The 23,093-nt window shown below is 43.4% G+C and overlaps 1 protein-coding gene across 1 annotated transcript in view; it reads left to right on the plus strand.

The window, feature by feature from the left end:
* bace1 (beta-secretase 1) overlaps positions 1–23,093 on the plus strand; it is a 94,511-nt gene that overhangs the window by 5,867 nt on the left and 65,551 nt on the right. Inside the window, exon 2 of the mRNA XM_078532893.1 lies at positions 10,842–10,930. Coding sequence (XP_078389019.1) covers positions 10,842–10,930 — 89 coding nt within the window. The remainder of the gene's footprint in view (positions 1–10,841; positions 10,931–23,093) is intronic.

The raw sequence follows: 23,093 nt of genomic DNA on the forward strand, positions 1-23,093 counted from the left end.
GTATTGGTAAAATAGAGTGACACAACTCTATGGCATGGCAGCGTCAACAACAATTTGCCTTTAGATAACACCTGTGACCCCCTCCAGCCTCGATGGGATGAAGGGGATAAAAAACAGGAACCTGTAGCCAATTTGGAAATCTTCAATAAAGTTCCTCTCAAATCCCACATGGATGATCAGGCAAATCCGAGGAGGTTCCAGATCCTTGCATTATTTTCCAGAAATTTCCAGGGCCTGTGAGGAGGTTCCATGGAAATAGGAAACAGGAATAAGAAAACCGTTATTTTCCTGTCAGCAGCGATCACAATCTTGTCAGTTTTGTGCAGTGTTAAATGCTTGCGCTTGCCTTTTAGCAGGTCACTGATCCAGCTACAATACTACAAGACAATATATCCCTGTCAGCATTCTGGGGGCATCTAACAATCTTCTCACTCTCCAGAATCAAACGACAACATTCTACCATTAATGCTGAAATACAAGCACCACACCCCACCCTCCCCCCCTGCCCCCCCCAACGGCAGGGAACTGAGAGCATCATGGTTAAAATCAGAGCGGTGTTCCAGACTTAAGTAAACCTAACGTTTTTGATGCTGCCTTGCAAGCCATGAGAAATATGTGTTCCTCTCTCCCCCTCAGGCTGTGGCACCACACCGCCCCCAACCCCCTCACCCCGCAAACCTTCTCTCAACCATGATCCCCACTAATGTACACAGCCATGAATTTATAGAGCTCCTTTAACACTGTCAAATATCCTAAGGTTCTTCACAGGAACATTATCAGATGGAATTTGATATCAAGCCACACAAGCAGATAATGGGACAGGTGACCAAAAGCTTGTTCAGATAAGTGGGTTTTAAGGAAGAAAGAGAGTTGGAAAGATTGAGGGAGGGAATTACAGAGCTTAGGGCCTAGGCAGCAGAAGGTGTGGCTGCCAATGGTGAAGCAAAGAAAATTGGGGAAGTGCAAGAGGCTACAATTGTCGGTGTGGTTATATTGTTCAGGTACACAAGTGAAGGGCATAGTTTAATTAAGTACGTAGAGCACTTATAAAGAGAGAATGCAGGGACACTGAATGCTAGATAGGAGGCAGACATCTGTAATGTAAATAAAGGAACTATCGAGAAAAGGATTTGTGTCTAATTTCATATTTCACCAAGTGGCTTGGAATCACTTATCAGTGAGAATGTGGAACTCATTTCCAGATGGAGTAGTTGGGGTGAATAGCATTGCTGTTTTTCAGGAGAAGTTAGGTAAATATGTGAGGGAGAAAGGAACATGCTGATGGATGAGATGAAGAGGTGTGGGAGGAGGATCCTGTGGACCATCAACACCAGTGTAAACAACTTGGCCGAATGTCCTATTTCAGGGAGCTGTCATACGTAAGAAGCTGCCTGTCTCACCAACTCCCCAATGGCAAACGGAGCCCTATTGCATTGAAAGATCATTAAGTCAGCCTCAATGCTTTGTATCATGTAAAAGTAGCTGAGTCCATTGGGGAGTGCTTCTGAACGATTGCTTATTGTCGCCTCTCGAACAGTGTCTCTGTTCACACACGCACAACAAGAAAAAAAATACAGATAGGACTTTTGCTTTAAGATTTCTCTCTGCGCTCATTAAAATGCCCCAGGCTAACATTTTTCCAATTCCTGCAACATCTATCCTGTGGTCTCTTCAAGTGAGAGTATTAATGAGTTGCTAAATTAAGGACAGTTGTCTGCTGTGGGCACATGCTCCTTGATGAGCTGGATTGATACTGTGTAATTTCATTTCACAAAGGATCCATCAAACCAACAGACAGAAGAGATGTCATCCTATCATTTTGGTTAGCAGTCCTCCCTTAATCTTCAGCACAAAAAAATAGATTATTTGGTCATTCATCTGTTTGTAGGATCTAATGGTGTGCAAATTGGCTATCTAATTTTTCTACATAATACATGCACTCCAAAAAAATGTTGGAGCATTGCGTGAATGTGATTTTGAATACTGTAAATGCAAATGTGGGGATGACTTTTTTTTATTAACAAAGCCTAGTGTTCTCAGCACGAGCATTGATTGATCGTAAACACGTTAAGATTATTTCTTCTATAGTTTTAATGTTAAATCTGCTGCTGAAACCTTCAACCAAGCCTTTGATACCTCTAAAATTCCAGTCCTCTACTGGCCAGCCCACCATGTACTACCCTGTGTAAACTTGAGGTCATTCAAAACCCTAATGCCTTTGTCCTAACTCATACCAACTCCTGTTTATCCATTACCACTAACCCCCCCCATCCCCCACACCTCCTCTCCCATGCTCGCTAACCTACATTGGCTCCTGGTTAAGCAATGCCTGAATTTTCAAATTCGCATCTGTTTTCAAATCCCTCCATACCCTCGCTCTTCCTTACTTCTGTCATCTCCTCCAGCCCCACAACCCTCCGAGATCTCTGAGCCCCTCCAATTCTGGCCTCTTGCAAATTCCTCATTGTAATTACTCCACCATTGGTGGCCATTCCTTCAATTGCCTAAGTCTTAAGCTCTGGAATTCCCTTCCTATACCTTTCTGCCCCTATACCTCTCTCTTCTCCTTTCAGATGCTCCTTAGAATCTACCCCTTTGACCAAACTTTTGGTCACCTGTCTTAATATCTCCTTATGTGATTCAGTGTCAAGTCTTACTCCTGTGAAGCACCTTGGGGTGTTTTACTACATTACAGGTGCTCTATAAATTAAATTGTTGTGAAAAAAACAATTAACCCTGTGCTTGCATTTACACCATGCCGAGTCACATCGTGAGGCTGTCCTAAAGTTTTTTTTCTGGAGAGCAGAATTATATATAAAACCCCGAGCTTTCACCCTCCCTCCTCAACTCCTCCACCCTACACACATAAAGGTCAGTGAGTAGAAAACTGAAAATCTTGGGAGAGTTCCTAGATTATGATGGATGTCATATTCTTAGAGATCCAAGCACATTTCTTGAAGGTGAAATGTCCTGAAGGTAAACATTTGAAGGGAAAATCATTTACAGAGGGAAAGAGCAGGGGAGGGTGGGACAAATTAAATAGCTTGATCAAAAAGCCGACACAGGCACAATGGGCCAAATGGCTATATCTGTTCTATGATTCAATGAGATTGGACATCAGTTTTGATCTTATTTGGTATTTGGTGATTTGAATATTTTACCTGTGATAACAGTAATCGGAACCACAATTAACTTGGAATGCCAATTGCTCAGCAGTGATTGAACACAGAACCATCTGCATCCAAAAGTTAATTCACAGTTGCTAAGCACCATGGAAATGCCCTCTTTCATCACTCCATGTTCCAGCATTTCATTACACAACACTTGGAGTACTGTGCACAGCTCTGGTTTCCATATTATAAAAAGGATATAGAGGCACTGGCAAAAGTGCAAAAAGGATTTACTAGAACGATGCCAGAACTGAGAGGTTATACCTATCAGGAAAAACTGAACAGGCTAGGATATCTTTCTCCAGAAAAGGAAAGACTGGGGGCGATGACCTGGCAGAGGTCTTTAAGATTATGAAAGGTTTTTGATGGGGTAAGGATAGAGAAAATGTTTTCCACTTGAAGAAGGGAACAGAACTAGGGACCATAAATATAAGATTATCACCAATAAATTTAATAGGGAATTCAGGAGAAACTTCCTTACGCAGTGAGTGGTTAGAATTTGGAACTCAGTAACACAAGGAGTAATTGAGGTGAATAGTATATGTGTGTTTAAACACATGGAACAAAAACGATAGAAGGATATGTTGATGGGGTTAGATGAAGTGTGGGAGGAGACTCGTATGGAGCATAAGCATCAGCATAGATGTGTTGGGCAGAATGGCCTGTTTTTGTGCTGTTAATACTGGTTAATACCCTACTACGTTGCTGATTAACATCCACAAAATTATATAGAGATGTGCTTAACTCCACAGCTTGAATATCCTTAAGCGAAAAGGTTCCGTGACAGTGTTTGAAGAAGAGCAGGAGAATTCTCCCCTGTGGCATGGCTAGTATTCATCTCGCAAACAGCAGCAAAAAAAGAAATTATCCCATTGTATATCTTATCGCTACTTGTGGGATCTTGCTGTGCTCACAGTTGATGCCACCCTTGCTTAGATAGTAACAACGACTGGCTTCAAAACTAATTCATTGGCTGTGGAGCGCTGAGGGATTTCCTCAAGGTGTGAAAGGGGCTATATGAATGCACATCTTTCCTTTCTCCCTCCTCAATTTGAGTTGTGTTAGGTACAGCAGTATAATGATTATGTTATTGGACTTGTAAGTCATAGGTTAGATGCAAAATCCCAAGAACGTGAGTTCAGATCCCACCACTGCAGTTTGAGAATTTGAATTAAGTTTTTTTTTAAATCTCAAAAATAAAAAGCCAATATCAATAGACGATGATAAAATATCATACATAGCAAAATAAATTAAGTTGGGCTGTTGTAAAAACCCAACTTCTTCATGAACGTCTTTAAGGGGAAGGAAACCTGCTGTCTCTGTCGGGACAGGGTCTGTGACCGGGATTTGCAGTACCCGCCGGGGAGGATGTGGCGGCCCAGCCAAAAGCCCATTGACTCTCAGCAGAACTGGGCGGTGGACGGGGCAGGAAAATCCTGCCCTATTTATGACCCCAGGCCCACACCAACATAGCTGACTCTCAACTATCCTCCGAACTAGCCTCAGTAAGCCACTATTAACAGTGGTTCAAGAGGAATACCCAGTGCTACCTTCAGAGGGCAACTGGGAATGGGTGATATATACCAACCTTGCCAATGATGCCCACATCCTGAGAACTAATATATTAAAAAATATAACACTAGGTTAGAGTCCAGGTGGTTACAGACTAATCACTGGCAGGGAAACCAATTCAGATGATGAATTAGAAGCCAGTGCACATGAAGCATATTGTCTGAAGTGCAATTTTTGCTCCATGTACTGGAATCGATACACTAAATAAACCCGATGACAACACTGACAGTTTCTGTTGTATGAAAGCATGCAAAAAAAATCTCCAGAGTTGAACAGATGAAAACTCTCCAGAGTATGATTAAGAAAAGGTTGCAAAAATGTATGTTATACATACTCTTCTTAAAAATCCTTAATTAACTTGGGAGGTTAGTATTTGTAGCCTAATGATGACACTCTGTAGCTTCAAGGCCAAAGGCAGTGCCATAAAAGCAGTGTTACTGCCTGTAGACCCATACGGATATGTTAGTGAATGGTTAAGTTACTGGATTAGTGCTCCAGAGGACTGGACTGTCTCTCGGGTGGGTTGACTACTTGCCTGGACCCTATGGGCCGGTGCTGCAGTTTTCTAACCGGCAGTCTTTGTAAACCTTCCTCAGGAGAAAGTTTGGCACATATAAAATGAAACCACAAATCATTACTTTCAAACAAATAAAAACAAGATGGTTCCAGGATACTGGGAACCTGAGGCTGATATAGAACTACCTTTACTAACAAGATTTCTGCAATACTTAAGTACAACACCATATGGAATTACATAAAATTTACATCACAGACTGGTCTATGCAAATATTTCTGCTGCACATAAGCTACCTCCACCCCATCTACATACCTTTCTATTCCTTTCTCCCTCGTATGTTTATCCAGCTTCTCCTTAAATACATCCACGCTATTCACCTCAATTACTCCTTCTAATAGTGAGTTCTGCATTCTCACTAATTCATGGGCAAAGGAATTTCTCATAAATTCCTATTGAGGACACTTGGATGTCAGAGCCAAAGAGCCATCTTTAGTGATTAATGAGTTCCCCTCCAATCCTTGTGCGCAAATTCTAACTAAGTTATTAGCCCATTTAAAGTAAACCCAGTAATGACTCTATGAAAACATCACATATTGCAGTTTGACAGGAATGCTTTAAATGGCACACCCAGAGCAATTTCCATCCCTAACGAGCAAGAACTGTAGCACACGATTTATGTCCCATGACTAGGATGACCCAATACTATGTACACAGGAGGGAAATGAAAAAGAAAGTATTATTTGATTTGCAGACTATAGGTTAGTAGAATCTTTTCCCCTCAGGCTTGTACCATATGCTGTGTTATCTTTTACCTCTGAGGCGGCTTTCCAATGTTTAAGGCGCTATATAAACACAGGTCTTGTTCTTTATGTAAGTGTTGGATAGAATTGGTCCAAGGATGGTGATTAGAGACGTATGGGAGGCAGGGATTCACAGAATCCTGGACCATGGATGGGGTCCCTTGTCGGGAGAGCTAGTGTGAGTTGGACAATGCCATAAATTCAATTTTTTTGTTTTCTTCCTAGTTAAAGAAGCAGACTCTTTTGATGCTTAGTTCCAAGTGATACATTACATTAACTGACCAGAGCGATTGATAGGAAGTTGTTAAAAGTGCCTGAGCATTCATAGATTTAATATGTCGGCACTTATAGGAACCAGTGTGAATTCACCGAACGAGTAGAACAGTTCTGCAGATTTGGAACAGGTTATGAGGTGCAATTAATACCCTGGAATTTTTCTCAATTTATTACTTGGTTCAGGCAAAAATCTTAAAGAAAAGTTTTAATATTCCCGAGGGTTTCACTGTGACAGGAGGCCACACGCAAAGGGTTGGATTTCACTCTGTGAGATGTCACAAAGGAAACGTGATGGGAAGTGTCTCAGCGGGGCAGAACTGACACCCGCCCCTGCGAGAAGCTGCAACCGTGACGCATTTTCCCGGGAGCACATTACCTGTGCATGTTGGACTCCCAGTGGAATCCCTGTTCCCAAGAGGGAGTCTGCCAGCGGCGTGGGAGAACATTGGGAGGATTACAGCTGCAGCACCCAAAAGACGGGGCCAGGGACATAGAAGGTAGGAGCAGCAGTGGACCATTCAGTCCCTCGAGCATGTTCTGTCATTGAATTAGATCCTGGTGATCTAATCATCCATGGGCAAAAGGGTGAATGGAACTTGGTGTTATTTTGGATGTGGGCAATTCAATTTTTGAGACAACCCAACAGCTTCATGGCCACTTTTATAGACAGGAGTGTTTTACTTAGACATAAGACATAGGAGCAGAAATTAGGCCATTCGGCCCATCGAGTCTGCTCCGCCATTCAATCATGGCTGATAAGTTTCTCAACCCCATTCTCCTGCCTTCTCCCCGTAACCTTTGATCCCCTTACCAATCAAGAACCTATCTATCTCGGTCTTAAATACATTCAATGACCTGGCCTCCACAGCCTTCTGTGGCAATGAATTCCATAGATTCACCACTCTCTGGCTAAAGAAGTTTCTCCTCATCTCTGTTCTAAAAGGTCTTCCCTTTACTCTGAGGCTGTGCCCTCGGGTCCTAGTCTCTCCTACTAATGGAAACATCTTCCCCACGTCCACTCTATCCAGGCCTTTCAGTATTCTGTAAGTTTCATTCAGATCCCCCCTCATCCTTTTAAACTCCATCGAGTATAGAGCCAGAGTCCTCAAACGTTCCTCATATGTTAAGCCTTTCGTTCCTGGGATCGTTCTCGTGAACCTCCTCTGGACTGTCTCCAGGGCCAGCACATCCTTCCTGAGATACGGGGCCCAAAATTGCTCACAATATTCTAAATGTGGTCTGACCAGAGCCTTATAAAGCCTCAGCAGCACATCCCTGCTTTTATATTCTAGTCCTCTCGAAATAATTGCCAACATTGCATTTGCCTTCCTAACCGCCGACTCAACCTGCAAGTTAACCTTAAGAGAATCCTGGACTAGGACTCCCAAATCCATTTGCACTCCAGATTTCTGAATTCTCTCCCCATTTAGAAAATAGTCTATGCCTCTATTCTTCCTACCAAAGTGCATGACCTCACACTTCCCCACGTTGTATTCCATCTGCCACTTTTTTGCCCATTCTCCTAACCTGTCCAAATCCTTCTGCAGCATCCCCGCCTCCTCAATACTACCTGTCCCTCTAAATCTACTTCTGAGATTTCTTTTAAACTTAACTCAAATTCTCAAACTACCATGGCGGGATTTACTTGTTGAGTCACATAACCATGACAGTGGAATAATTCATAGAGTGTTGCCACAGACAAACCCCCTTTCTTGCCTGCCACACCTAAATGTGACAAATGTTTTCTGTCTCGTTCCCTACTATCCACCTTTGTTATGTCCACTTCCTCAAACCATCTGGTGGAATTTAGTAATAGGCCAGGGCTATTGGCAGTAATGACCCCAATCTCTACAAATGAATGAAAAGGCCTTAATTGCCTCCAATCTGGCCACCAGCCCTTTACCTTATTTTGGTATCTACAAAACTGTAGCTCCTACTGCCTTCAGGGACTTTCTGACCCTTTAAGGTCAACTCCATTTGCTGACTCATGTCCCTTACCCATAATAAAATTCTATTGCTTTCAGTCTTGAAAATTTCAATTGAGCCACAGCCCTTTTGGGGGGAGAGATTTCCACTGCCCTATGCATGAGAATATGTTTCCCAATTTCACTCCTGAATGTCCTAGGTCCAGTGTTTCTGACCAATTTCTCTTTCTTGACCAATAAAATAAAAGGGGCAAATAAAACGGGGGCTGAACTCACTGCTGTTTGTGGGACCTTGCTGTGTGCACAATGGCTACCATATTTACATACATAACAATAGCTGGTGCACTTCACAGTAATTCATAGTATGCAAAGAACTTTGAAATATTTCTGGCAGGCATGATAAGGAACTTTATAAGTGTCCCTCATTTCTTTGGTGTTAAAGCTGCTTTACTTTGTGCTATTGTAAAATTGCAAGACTGGAAAATCTATTGAGGCAGAGTAATCGGTGACGTTGACAGTATGAACAATTAAAAGACGAATACTTTGTTATCATAAGGAAATGAAAATCATCCCTCTAATAAAAGTCTGGAATTTTTTTTTTTCAGTGGTTCGCCCACTCAATGATCTAGACTCAGGAACAAGTAAGATGCACAATAATTAGTTTGATACTCATTTGCATATCCTGTTTCTTTTCATCCATTTACAAGTTGGTCCCTTTTCAATCCAGAAACCTCTGGGCTCAAGGGAGGTGGGGAGTGGTAATCACATCTTTTCCCACATTCCTTGCACAGCCATGATGGACCAAATGACCTTCCTCTACGCTGTATGATTCTAAGACCCTATGATACATTTGTTGAAGGGTAGCTGAAATGCTTTTGGTGAAAGCTAGGGCAGTAGAGAAATATTCAACAGGCCAGGTGGCCATCTCTTTACAGGAATAATATAGCGGCTGTACTATTTTCAAGTCCCACACTTGTCAATATCCTTTATTGTTGTCTGAGTCTGTGCCAATTGGGGTATCTAAGGGACAATAAAGAGCCATTCTGCCCATTGATGTATATCCCTCCAGTATCTTAATTCAGCCTCAGAGCATTTTAACAGTTGTACAGTAGTAGGAGCTATATTTGAACAGTCTTGGTGTTCAGGGTATGACTGCCACATCTCATAAACATTACAAAATACCACAGGGATATTCTAGTGTCCTGGGATGGGGTTACTAGAACCCATTTTAAAGAAGCTTTCTTCACACGATCCACTTTCTGATTTACCTGAGACTTCATACAATCCTGGTAGTAACCTGCGTTATGACCCTCTGGTCTTCACTTAAACGGCTCAATTAGATAAGATGAGGACATATACCTATTTTTATACTCATTGATTCCTGTCACGTGGTAAAAAAAATCTACAATCATCTTGAAAGGATTCTGTTAGTAGTGCCTGTAACCATGGTGAAGGTTGCAGTATTGACACTCATTTATAAGGTTCAAAATAAGCAGTCGGGTCGACTGTTTGTATTGGAGCAAACTTCAAGAGTGCAACTGAATTTCAGGTTGCAGTTGATGATCACAGACTCCTGTTGTTGATAACTTCATCCAGGGGGCCTGGTTGAATGGCCTTGCATCTTGCTTCAGTAATCTACGACCTGGCCTCACATGATTTTAGCCCAACTGCTTTTCTGTATCGCTAGGATTTCAGTCAAGTGTTATGGAGTGTGTGTCAAACTCTTCTACGTCCAGCTAAATAGAGTGATCCACCCTCTGGACTTTTGTCCGTCTAATCTTGGGTTGGGTCTTGGCAGAGTATTTCATCTGTGTAACAGTTGGGTGAGGTGGGGGCGGTTATGAAGTTATGGATGGTTGTGGTGGGAATGATTTGAAACAATAAATGAAGCGCATCAGACAGTATTGAAAGCTCCATTTCTTTCCCTGTCAGTGGGATGTTTGCATGGTTGATTCCTGAGACAGAGACAGCTGCTGACTACCGCAAACACAAACTTGTTAGATTTACTAATCAACCATCAGGAGGACCTGGTTTAAAAAGCGAGTCCGTGCAGTGAGCTGATTCAGTGCATCTGACAGCTTTTACACTGGGGTTGCCACCATCTGTGAAAAACCCATATTCTGGAAATTTATTTCTGGTAAAAAAAAATTGCTGCTGCATGTATGTATTTATTTTTCTGGTAAACTTGGGAATTCCCTCCATTATCCATTCTCTGTTCTCCTCTGACCCTCCTTAAAACCAAGACCAATCTCTGTTCACCTGTCCTAATGGCTCCATACATGGCTCAGTGTCAAGGTTTGTCTGGTCATGCTCCTTTGAAGCACCTTGGGATGTTTTGCTATGTTAAAGGCACTATATAAATGCAAAAAATTGTGGTTGAAACAGCCAACCTTCCCCGCTCCCTGCAACATGAATAGCAATGTGCATGTACTGGCTTAAGTCTGATTTTTTTCAATAATCCACTGGTATCAAAACACAAAGCAGCAGAATATGCAACACCACTTTGGTGTGTCCTTTAATAGTGGGATCAGGACGAGCCATCCTATTGGGGTGAAATAACTGCTTTCTCTTTCTGTATCAGCTGAACATCCTGGTGGACACTGGTAGCAGTAACTTTGCTGTTGGTGCAGCAGCCCATCCATTCCTGAAGAGATATTATCGCCGCAATCTGTGAGTATAACTTCTTTACGTACACACATATGAGCTAAAACCGCATTGCAGGGCTTTCTGCCTTCCCCTCGGACTAAAACAATAGCCTGGTTCATACTACATTTTATTTGGCAGGAAGGGGAAAGGGGAATAACACACAGCAAAGTGGCCGGGGAAATATTTTCTTGTTTTGGACGAGCGCTTAGATCTGGATTTATCCTGGGCCAACATTTTCTTCCCATGTCAACTGAGCTCAAGAGCTAGGAAGTAAAGAGAATGGCCCGACAATTCTTAATGGACTGTTACCAACCTGAAGAGCATAAAAAGAAATATGACCTCAGGACATTCTGAAATTCTCTCCAGACAGTGAATTACCTTTGAAGTATGGTAACTGCTGTAATGCAGGAACATGCAGCAGCAATTTTTTACACAGAGAGGTCCTTCAATCAGCAACGTGACAATGACCAGATAATGTGTTTTAGCCTGTTAGTTGAGGGATACAGGTTGGCCAAGATACCAGACAGAACTCAAATGCTGTTCTTTAACGAGGGTCTTTTCTGCACCTCTGAGAAGGCAGACATTTTAACATCTCATCCAAAATAGAGCACCTCCAATAAATCCAGCAGTCCTTCAATTCCAGACTGGAGTGTCAACCTAAATCAGTACTCAAGTCTGACTGGAGTGGGACTTCAATCCATGAACTTCTGACTCAATGATGAGTGTGCTTCCTCTGATGTAAAGCCACACTTGCTGCCTGAGTGTAGCCTGCGCAGCATTTAGTCACTGCTGAGAGCCCTCGTTTCATCATCATTTGAGAACTCCACCAGGTGTTCACAGATACTATGGTAAAGGTTAGAGGCTGGTGTCAGAAGTGAATCAGTTGAAGCTTATCGAAGATTATTATAAACACAGATGTGCTATAATTAGCTTGGCTGATACTTCGGTACAGTAGTGAGGGATTGCTGCATTAGCAGAGGTGCCAACTTTGAATCAGACTCTAAACTGAGAATCCTGTCTGCCTGTTCGGTGGATGTAACCGATCCCATTGCCTGATGTAAAGATTAGCTGGGAATTTTACAAGTGTCCTGGCCAACATTCCTCCCTCAACCAACACAACCAAAAACAGTTTCACTGGCTAATCACCTTCATTTGCTGTTTGTGAAGCCATGCTCTATGCAAACTGACAATTGTGATGTCAGCCTACATAGAATAATTCATGTGAAAAGTTTTCCATTAGATAGAAACATTAAGAAAATATATAAATGCAAGTTCTTTCTTTCTAATTCTCTTAGAGCCATGTGACTCCAATTCACCTCTTCAGAGGTGATATAAAACACATTATATAATTACTGTATGAGAAATCAGATAAATGGGGATTTAGGCTGAACCATTATTACACAAAATCATGCAGATCGAGAAGGTCCTATGTTCAGAGTCCAGTTGGCCCCTGCAGAGGTACTAAGCTAAAGAGAATTTTAAAATTCGCATCCTTGTTTTCAACTCTCCCCATGTCCTCACCTCCCTATTTCTGTAATCTTTGCCACCTTGCAACCTTCCAAGATCTCTGCCCTTCACCAATTCTGGCCTCTCGCACATCCCCAATTTCAATTACTCCACCATTGGTGGCGGTACCTTCAATTGCCAAGACCTTAAGCTCTGGGATTCCCTTGAACCTCTTTGTCTCTCTACCTGTCTCTCTTTTTAAAGCACTCCTTGAAACCTACCTCTTACCAATCTTTTGGTTACCTGTCCGAACATCTCCTTATGTGACTCGGTGTCAAATTTTGCTTTAGAATGCCTCCCGTGAAGCACCATGGAATATTTTGCTACATTAAAGGTGCTTTATAAATTCAAGTTGTTGTTATTGTTGAATGGAAAAATCCTTGATCATTCCAGATCATTGTCCATTGATTCCTGTTTAGAAAGGTGCATCTGTCAACAAAGGGTGATGACAGGTTTAGGCTGAGCTGTGATGCCAACCACTGTTAAATAGCTCAATAAACGTCTCTCTCTCTCTGTCTCTCTCTCTCTCTCTCTCTATCATCTGATGGATAAGGGCAGGTTACTTGTGTAAGATACAAATGGCTCCTGTTATCCATGTGCCTCCAGCCCAGGAAAAATAAGCATCTTCAGGATAGGAGGAAAGAAAATTGGAGGTGGGAAGGGAGTTTCTTTTGAAACACTGCTACCCCTTATATAGACCATGTTAAGAGTTGGTCACAGCAGTGGGAAGAACTTTCAGCCCTATTGTAGTGGAAAGAACGGAGAAACAGCTCACCCTCAAGTTTCTGCCCAAAGCAACTAAGTGCTATATAACTCCTTTTCATAACAGCTACACAATAGAGTATTTAGAGCCAGGTGAAAGCATTGTGACTCATTCAGATCTCTTGGCCTCACACTGGGCCAAAGTAGGAATTGAATGCCTATGAATACAGCAGGCCTGAGGTTGTCACAGAAATGTTTCAGCAAAAATCTTCAGCAAGATTAGCCTACATCACACACCCTGGACAAAGAAAATTCCCATCCCTTCTGCATTGCTTCTGTCAACTCTCGAATCACTTTTAATGCTCAGTATTAGTTGGTCTCTTGTGACATTGCTCGAAAAAGCTTGATCAAAACCAATCAATATCTGCTCAAGCCTCTGGCCTGCTGAACCCCACCGTTCAATTATCGACACTTTTTAGCCTCTGCTACAGCTAAAGCTTTGATTATGTCCAACCCACAGGCCCATTCAGCATCCGCATCTATTCCCTACTGCTTTAACCCTCATGAAGGGTAGCTGGGTTGGAAATGGAATTGAAGCTTCAGGGTGGACTTGGTGCAATTTTACCAATGACAGGGAAGCTGCAGTAATGCAATACCATAATGATGCATTCTACAGCCCCAAGAAATGCGTTCTACACTATGGACATAGGTATTGTAACTCCATGGATATACATTCTCCAGTCTCTCCAATATAGTACATCAAGTAGACATCATTCAGCAGCAACATAATTATATATTCCACGGCACCTCTGACAGACATTCACGCAGACAGATCTTGATACTATAGATAGATTCTATTTCTGAACAATAAATTATTTCAGTTCAACAATATAGCATTTACATTACTTTTAAATCAAGTCATCCAGCTTCTTTCTTGCTAATGAACCTCTTGAGGGGCTTGCCAATTAATAGTGCAAGCTGTGAGAGAAATTAAGTTTTGGTAATTAAACAGCGGGTTATTAAAGCCATCGAACTTCAGCCCAGATACCAGCCTTTGTTTCATCAGAAACTGAATGTACAGATACGGTACAACAACTAGAGCCTGGATTTCTATCCAGCGCGCAGAGTCGGGAGAATTCCCGGTTGCATGAACCCAACTTGTAAAAATGGCTGCCTGGATATCAGATTTTTGGTCCGGGGTGTGGGGGTGTGGGTGGAGTGCGGGCTATATTAGAAGTCGGGGTGGGCATCCCCAGAAATCCTGAGGAGGATGCTGGGTGTGGAGGTGGTCCAGGCGGAAGGCTTGCCTCAGGGCTGCAGCACTATGTCCAAAATTTAAAAAAAGAATAAAACATGAAACATCCCTCCAGCCCTCATCCCTTATTCCCCCACACACTCCCCATGCCCCATTCATGCCAACCTATGCTGCCTCATGCCCTGTACCCACACCGCATGGCCCTTTATAGCTCCTATGTCAACTTTGTGCCAACCAATGCCCCTACCAACTATTGCTTTTAGTATTTACTAAGGGCAGACCTCAGGACGCATGCAGAGATTAAATAAAATAAAGTTCTCTTAAATAAAGTTTCAAGTGTCTATTGTAGGCTTCACTATAGAGAAAAAAATCCTTTAATAAAACCCATTTATTACAATTACATTCCTTCAACTACACAAAGCCTTATAACAGCAAGCATTTCATTCAAGTACACAATCCGCTATAACAACAACCATTGGAATTCATAGTCACACTTCAAAGATTCTGTATCTACTTGCAGCTGTCAATCAAATTGTGAAATGACAGGCACTCTACTGTGATAATGGATGGTTGTGAAATCAGTCATGTAGCAGTAATTCAGTAATGGAAGCCCTCAGACCTCACAGAATCACATAGTGCAGAAGAAGCCCTTCAGCCCATCGAGTCTGCACCGACAGGTGAGAAACACCGGACCTACCTACCTACCTAATCCCATTTACCAGCACTTGGCCTTGAATGTTATGACGTGCCAAGTGCTCATCCAGCTACTTTTTAAAGGATGTAAGGCAACCCGCCTCCACCACCCTCCCAGGCAGTGCATTCCAGACCGTCACCACCCTCTAGGTAAAAAAGTTTTTCCTCACATCCTCCCTAAACCTCCTGCCCCTCATCTTGTACTTGTGTCCCCTTGTGACTGATCCTTCATCTAAGGGGAACAGCTGCTCCCTATCCACCCTGTCCATGCCCCTCATAATCTCATACATCTCAATCAGGTCGCCCCTCAGTCTTCTCTGCTCCAATGAAAACAACCCAAGTCTATCCAACCTCTCTTCGTAACTTAAATGTTTCATCCCAGGCAACATCCTGGTGAATCTCCTCTGCACCCCCTCCAGTGCAATCACAACCTTCCTATAATGTGGCGACCAGAACTGCACACATTACTCCAGCTGTTGCCTCACCAAGGTTCTATACAACTCCAACATGACCTCTCTACTTTTGTAATCTATGCCTCAATTGATAAAGGCAGGCGTCCCATATGCCTTTTTCACCACCCCACTAGCATGCCCCTCCGCCTTCAGAGATCTATGGACACACATGCCAAGGTCCCTTTGTGACTCAGAACTTCCTAGTGTCATGCTGTTCATTGAATACTTCCTTGTCAAATTACTCCTTCCAAAGTGTATCACCTCACACTTTTCAGGGTTAAATTCCATCTGCCACTTATCTGCCCATTTGACCATCCCGTCTATATCTTCCTGTAGCCCAAGACACTCAACCTCACTGTTAACCATCCGGTCAATCTTTGTGTCATCCGCAAACTTACTAATCCTACCCCCCACATAGTCATCTATGTCGTATATATAAATGACAAATAATAGGGAACCCAGCACAGATCCCTGTGTTACGCCACTGGACACTGCCTTCCAGTCACTAAAGCAGCCTTCTGTCATCACCCTCTGTCTCCTACAACTAAGCCAATTTTGAATCTACCCTATCAAATTACCCTGTAGCCCATGTGCCTTTGCCTTCTTTATAAGTCTCCCATGTGGGACCTTGTCAAAGGCTTTGTTGAAATCCGTATAAACTACATCAACTGCACTACCCTCATCTACACACCTGGTCACCTCCTCAAAAAATTCAGTCAAATTTGTTAGGCATGACCTCCCTCTGATGAAGCCATGCTGACTATCCCTGATCAAATCTTGCCCCTCCAAGTGAAGATAGATTCTCTCCTTCAGAATTTTCTCCAATAGTTTCCCTACCACTGACGAGAGACTCACTGGCCTGTAATTCCCTGGCTTATCTCCACAACCCTTCTTAAATAGCGGAACCACATTAGCTGTTCTCCAGTCCTCTGGCACCACCTTTGTGGCCAGAGAGGAATTAAAAATTTGGGTTAGAGCCCCTGCGATCTCCCCCCTTGCCTCCCTCAGTAGTCTGGGACACAAATCATCCGGATCTGGAGATTTGTCCACTTTTAAGCCTGCCAATGCCTCCAATACCTTGTCACTCCCTGTATCAATTTGCTCAAGAACCTCGCAGTTCCTCTGCCTGAGTTCGATACCTTCATCCTCATTCTCTTGGATGAAGACGGATGTGAAGTATTCATTCAACAATCTAGCGATGTCCTTTGGTTCCACTCATAGATTGCCCCCTTGGTCCCATATGGGCCCTACTCTTTCCCTGGTTATCCTCTTCCCATTGATATACTTATAGAACATCTTGGGATTTTTCCTACTTTTACCAGCCAGAGCTTTCTCATATCCCCTCTTTGCTCTCCAAATGGCTTTCTTAAGCTCCACCTTGTACTTTCTGTACTCCACTAATGCCTCTGCTGATTTGATCCCCTTGTACCTGCTAAAAGCCTCTCTTTTCCTTCTCATCGTATCCTGAATATCTCTGGTCATCCATGGTTCTCTGGGCTTGTTACTCCTTCCTATCACCCTAGAGGGAACATGTTGAGCCTGTTCCCTCCCCATTTCCTTTTTGAACACCCCCCACTGCTCCTCTGTAGATTTCCCCACAAGTAGCTGTTCCCAGTCTACCTTGGCCAGATCCTGCCTTATTTTACTAAAATCCATGCTCCCCCAATCCAAACCATTTTAAACATTGTCAACACACATGAAATAACAAGCAATGGCCTTTTTTTTTAAACATTCCAGGCATTTTTTTCAAAGATTTGAAAGGTGGGACTTTTAAATGCCTTAACAGCTTAACAGCTCCCTTTGACTGTGCTTTTGACAGCTCCTCTTGACACTTTTGACAGATCCTAGTGACAGTTGATTTTGACAGGTCTGTGGAGAGTTCCAATGAGCTTGTCAGTTCATGAGCTTATGCACTTTTTACACTCATCTAACAATTCCAAAGGGCATCTGACCTTCCCCAAAGGGCACCGAACCTCCCCCAAAGATGTCCCAGGACCAGACCCAAAGGGGTACCTTACCTCACCAAAGGGGTACCCTGTCTATCCAAAGAAATGCACAAAGTCCTGACCCATTCTTACCAGGTGTATGTTCCATACTTTGGGTTTCACACTCATGGGCTACCAAAATCTGACTTGATGATTTAAATGGTTAACTGCCTCCGTGAAACATGCATGCGGAAACGGGAAGTTCCATGTTCGGGAGCAGGACTTCCCATTTTCAGACACATCTGCCATTTTCGCCACAATGGAAAGGCTTTCTGTCACAGTGAAAATCCAGGCCTAAGAACGCTCTTCTCAAATAAAAAGAACGATTGCACCACACTGTACAGGTTCGAAGTCCCAGGTCGATTCCTAGACTGTGCTTTTTAAAATTCATTCAAGGGATGTGGGCCTCACTGGCTAGGCCAATATTTATTACCCATCCCTAATTGCCCTTGAGAAGCTGGTGGAAGCTGGCTACCTTCTTGTACCACTGCAGTCCATGTGGTGCAGGTACACCCACTGTGCTGTTAGGGAGGGAGTTCCATAATTTTGACTCAGCGACAGTGAAGGAACGGCAATATATTTCCAAGTCAGGATGGTGAGTGGCTTGGAGGGGAACTTCCAGGTGGTGGTGTTCCCATCTATCTGCTCCTCTTGTACCTCTAAATGGTAATGGTCATGGGCTTGGAAGGTGCTGTCTAAGGAGCCTTGGTGAATTTCTGCAGTGCATCTTGTAGATGGTACACGCTGCTGCTACTGTGCATCAGTGGTGGAGGGAGTGAATGTTTGTGGATGTGGTGCCAATCGAGCAGGCTGCTTTGTCCTGGATGGTGTCAAGCTTCTTGAGTCAAGCTGCACTCATCCAGGCAAGTGGGTAGTATTCCACCACACTCCTGACTTGTGCCCTGTAGATGGTGGACAGGCTTTGGGGAGTCAGGAGGTGAGTTCCTTGCTGCAGGATTCCTAGCCTCTGACCTGCTCTTGTAGCCACAGTATTTATATGGCCAGTCCAGTTCAGTTTCTGATCAATGGTAACCCCCAGGATGTTGATAGTGGGGGATTCAGTGATGGTAAAGCCATTGAACGTCAAGGGACAATGGTTAGATTCTCTCTTGTTGGAGATGGTCATTGCCTGGCACTTGTGTGGTGTGAATGTTACTTGCCAATTGTCAGCCTAAGCCTGGATGTTGTCCAGGTGTTGCTGCATTTGGACTTGGACTGCTTCAGTATCTGACGAGTTACGAATGGTGCTGAACATTGTGCAATCATCAGCGAACATACCCACTTCTAACCTTTATGACAGAAGGAAGGTCAATGACAAAGCAGCTGAAGATGTTTGGGCCCAGGACACTACCCTGGAGCTGAGATGACTGACTTCCAATAACCACAACCACCTTCCTTTGTGCTAGGTGTGGCTCCAACCAGTGGAGGATTTTCCCCCTGATTCCCATTGACTCCAGTTTTGCTAGGGCTCCTTGATGCCACACTAGGTCAAATGCAGCCTTGATGTCAAGGGCAGTCACTCTCACCTCACCTCTGGAGTTCAGCTCTTTTGACCATGTTTGAACCAAGGCTGTAATCAGGTCAGGAGCTAAGTGGACCTGGCGGAACCCAAACTGAGCATCAATGAGCAAGTTACTGCTAAGCAAGTGCCGCTTGATAGCACTGTTGATGACCCCTTCCATCACTTTGCTATGATAGAGAGTAGACTGATGGGGCGGTAATTGGCCAGATTGGATTTGTCCTGCGTTTTGTGTACAGGACATACCTGGGCAATTTTCCACATTTCTGGGTAGATGCCAGAGTTGTAGCTGTACTGGAAAAGTTTGACTAGGGGTGCGGCAAGTTTTGGAGCACAAGTCTTCAGTACTATTACCGGAATATTGTCAGGGAGTCGTGATTATGTGCTACTATAGGCCTCCAGAGCATTGAATGAGGAAGGAGAGTAAGGTCGGCCCATTTTCATGCTCCTAACTGCTAGACTGTGTCCCCTGTTGGAAAGTACACCTCTGTAGGCTTCTGATGACAACAGGATGGAGCTTAATTGTGATTTCTTTCTTGCTAAATTGACCGACTGCCCAGGCTTACCGAGATATTGAAGCTTTTCTGGCATCCATGGGAATGGATGGGAACCTCAGTAAGAGTCACATCTCCGGGGAGGGGGAGAAAAAAATGTTACTGGACACCGAAGTCCTCCATCTGATCAGCTCTGGGTTTAATTCAACACCAGGTCAGGTAGGGGAAGGAGTGTTCTAGGTCACTGTGCTCCCCAATCTGTTGTCATTAACAACTTGCATGGTCATTACCTTGTCATGCAACAGCCACATCTTACATTGGTGTGCACAGTGCCTTGTGGTTTTTTTTGGGGACTTAAGGTACATTTAAATGGAAATGCCTGGCAAAGTGTGAGTCCTTTCTCAGGGAGGGAGAAACCCATTATGATTGGGGCCAGGGATGGCAACTGACTGACAACAAACATGGATTCCAAATGGAGATGGTTTGATGGATGGGATCGTGGTTGAGTTCCAGTGTTTGCTTCTGTGTTCTTCGAAACTCTGAATGATGTTATTACTGTGCCTCCCCATCCCAAAAAATAGGAGCAATGAAATTAATAGTAATTATTTATAATTATAATTTGGAAATCTTCGTGTCCCACACCAAAACAGGCCTGAGACCAATTAAACTCAGTGCTTATAACACCTTGCGACACAATGGATATTGCCAGATAGAGAAGAATATTTCTCTATTTACAGTCAGATGAGTGCAGATATTGCTGATGTTAAATTATATGTTTGAAAGAAATGTTTAGCTGCTTCAGGCTGTGTGTGTCAGTAATGTGGCCTCCACAAGGCAAAAGAAGATACACTATGTCAAAATATGCAGAATGTTATTGCATTAGTACAACATCACTAGGAAATAAAATGATTGTAGCTAAAATATAGATATTAAAGAGGTAGTATTGCTCGATTAAAGGGCAGTGCCACAGTGTTGGAGAAATGTCAGTATGCTGCAGAAGCTCCCAAATAACATCATAGCGTTGGTCATTGCAGCCTCAAAGTTGTCATAAGATAACTAACATAATCAAAGAGACATGCAGCAATATAATGAATTCAATGCATTAATGATAACATTAAACATTCCTCCATTACAGTGCCAGCTCCACTTTAAACGTGGACAGAAGTCTCCTACAGGTTACATAAACCAAGGCTCTGTTCAGTATGAGAATATAATCTAGCTCCTTCCCTTTTAGCACACTGTTTTTAAAAAAAATTCATTCATTTATATGGGCCTTTCATAATATCATGAAACGCCACAGTCTTTTACAAGTGACGCAATAGATTTTTGAAGTGTTTTGACGCAGGAAATGGGGGGAGCCAATTTGTGCACAGCAAGTCACCACACACAGCAGAGTGATAATGTTTGGATTATCTGTTTAAGTGATGTGGATTGAGGGAAAAGTATTGGCCAGGACACCAGAGCTCCTGTTCTTCTTTGAAATAGAATCTTTTACATTCACCTGAGATGGCAGATGTGGCCTCAGTATAATGTTTCATCCAAAACCTGGCACCTCTGTCAGTGCAGCACTCCATCAGTACTAAAATAACATATGTTGGAAAAAGATAGCTTAGCTAAGGGATGACTATGAATTCCCGTAATGCCCCTGGGTTAGAGAAGAAAAACACAGTCAAAGTTTCCAATCCTGATTGCTATCTCATGATGCCTATTGGAAAGTGTCCATATGTGGACATCAGCTGAGAATGGGATCAAGCTCTGCTGTGATGTTTATCACAGTCAAAGAACCCCAATCACAGTCTAAGCTCACCCATGAAGACTAGCCATTTACCAGAAGGCTGAGGACCTGTGAAGGCAATTTTTCCCTGACACACCAGCCAGGAAACGTACAGGATTGGTGAGGGGGGGGAACAGTGATTTTACACTCTTCACAAAGTTGCCCTCTGTTGACTTCAATTAGATCTGGCAGGGTGTAAAACCAGCGTGGCACCCGGTTCTCAACGGGCGTGTTAGGTTAAAATTGCTCCTTATATTTCTGCAACAGGAGAAGCACAAGAAAGCTAGTCATTTAGAAAATTGCAAATAGAAAGTTAGTCTCTTGAAGGATTTACTTCAAGAAGTAATGAGCATTCTCTCTCTGAGGAACAATACAAACGACAGTGTGGAACAAAATACTCATTACATTTTAAGTTAATCACGTGAATTGATGAGCTTGACCTGCTAATTCACTTTAGAAAACAGTCATTAGGTCCTAAGACAGAATTTCTGTGAGTATAGTCTCAGGGGACAACTCAATCTGAGATGCTGTGATCCGAGATAAGAGATCATGTAAAGATGATAAATATCGCGCATTCTTTCCTTATATTTTGGGAATTGACTGTCAAATATTTCTTTGTAAAGCTGCTGTGATCACTTTCCAATTTCGGAATAACCAGGGTGAACGATTGGATTATCCGTACTTTCAATAGATTCGCAACCATTTTTTCACCAGCTTTCCAAACCATGATTTATTTTGCCCAGCTCTTGCCCCTACCCAATTGTGGTGCCTGTACTCTTTCCTTGTATCATCCTAGTCAGTAAGTGATGCCTGGCTATTGGATCACAGAGGGCATCGCAGCCAAGTGCGATCCTGTCTCCGCTCGAAATCCGCCACACCAGTGCATTCCCAGCAGGAGTCCTCTGAACGGCAATCAGTAGTGGGAATCCCGCTTCATTCATTGATGCAGGAATGTTGAAGCTAACTATAGTACCCGTATTCAAGACTAATTAAAATAAGCATAGACTGGAGATGAACCTCAGTCTTTCAGATGTGTATTGCCCTCTCCCATATTGGTCAGCTGAGCCAGCATAGGGAACTATTAAAAGGGGAAGTATTTCAGATTGAAAATACTCTCTCACCATCCCATGCACTCCTCCTGTAGTACTTTCCAATGAACATCATGGAGCTTGCTGACAATCACTGCCCTCCCTGATGCCTGCCCCTACCTTAAATACAGGAAATAAAACCCCACATTGAATGGGAACAAGCCCTCCAGCTGGGACCCAGCCGGTTTCTGAGTTCCGGGGTCTGAAATTGGTGTTGATTCCAGACCCAGCGGGTGGAGTTTTTCGTCCCTGTTGGCGTCGGGCAGGAGCGGACAATATGGCGGGAAGGCCGAAAATCAGCTTTGCGCTGTCGTGAAACCAGTTTACAATCATCCACTCTGCCCGTCAATGGCGGGCTGCCTTTCCCACCACCGCACATTGGGAACGTCAATGTAATACATCGGTATATCATTATGAGCCCAATTCGCCTGAATCATCCTCCCATGTCAAGTTTACCGATCACGTCAACGGGCAAACGTGCAGATTCAGAACACGTCTTGAGAAGTGTGATGTGCAAATGTCGGGACTTACCACCAGGGGCTTTCTAACATCGCGGGCATCCAGGGAGTAGGAGATGCTGGAGCCCTACAGATACTGGATCCTGGAGGAACATGTGCATCACATGCCGGGTGGATTCTAATGGACATGGCTCTGCCACGAAGCAGCTCACGGAAGCTGGAAGGTCACCGTTGAGGGTCTGCTTCGGGACGTCCATGCCT

Source organism: Cetorhinus maximus, chromosome 2 (assembly GCF_964194155.1).
Source record: "Cetorhinus maximus chromosome 2, sCetMax3.hap1.1, whole genome shotgun sequence".
NCBI classification, from domain to species: domain Eukaryota; kingdom Metazoa; phylum Chordata; class Chondrichthyes; order Lamniformes; family Cetorhinidae; genus Cetorhinus; species Cetorhinus maximus.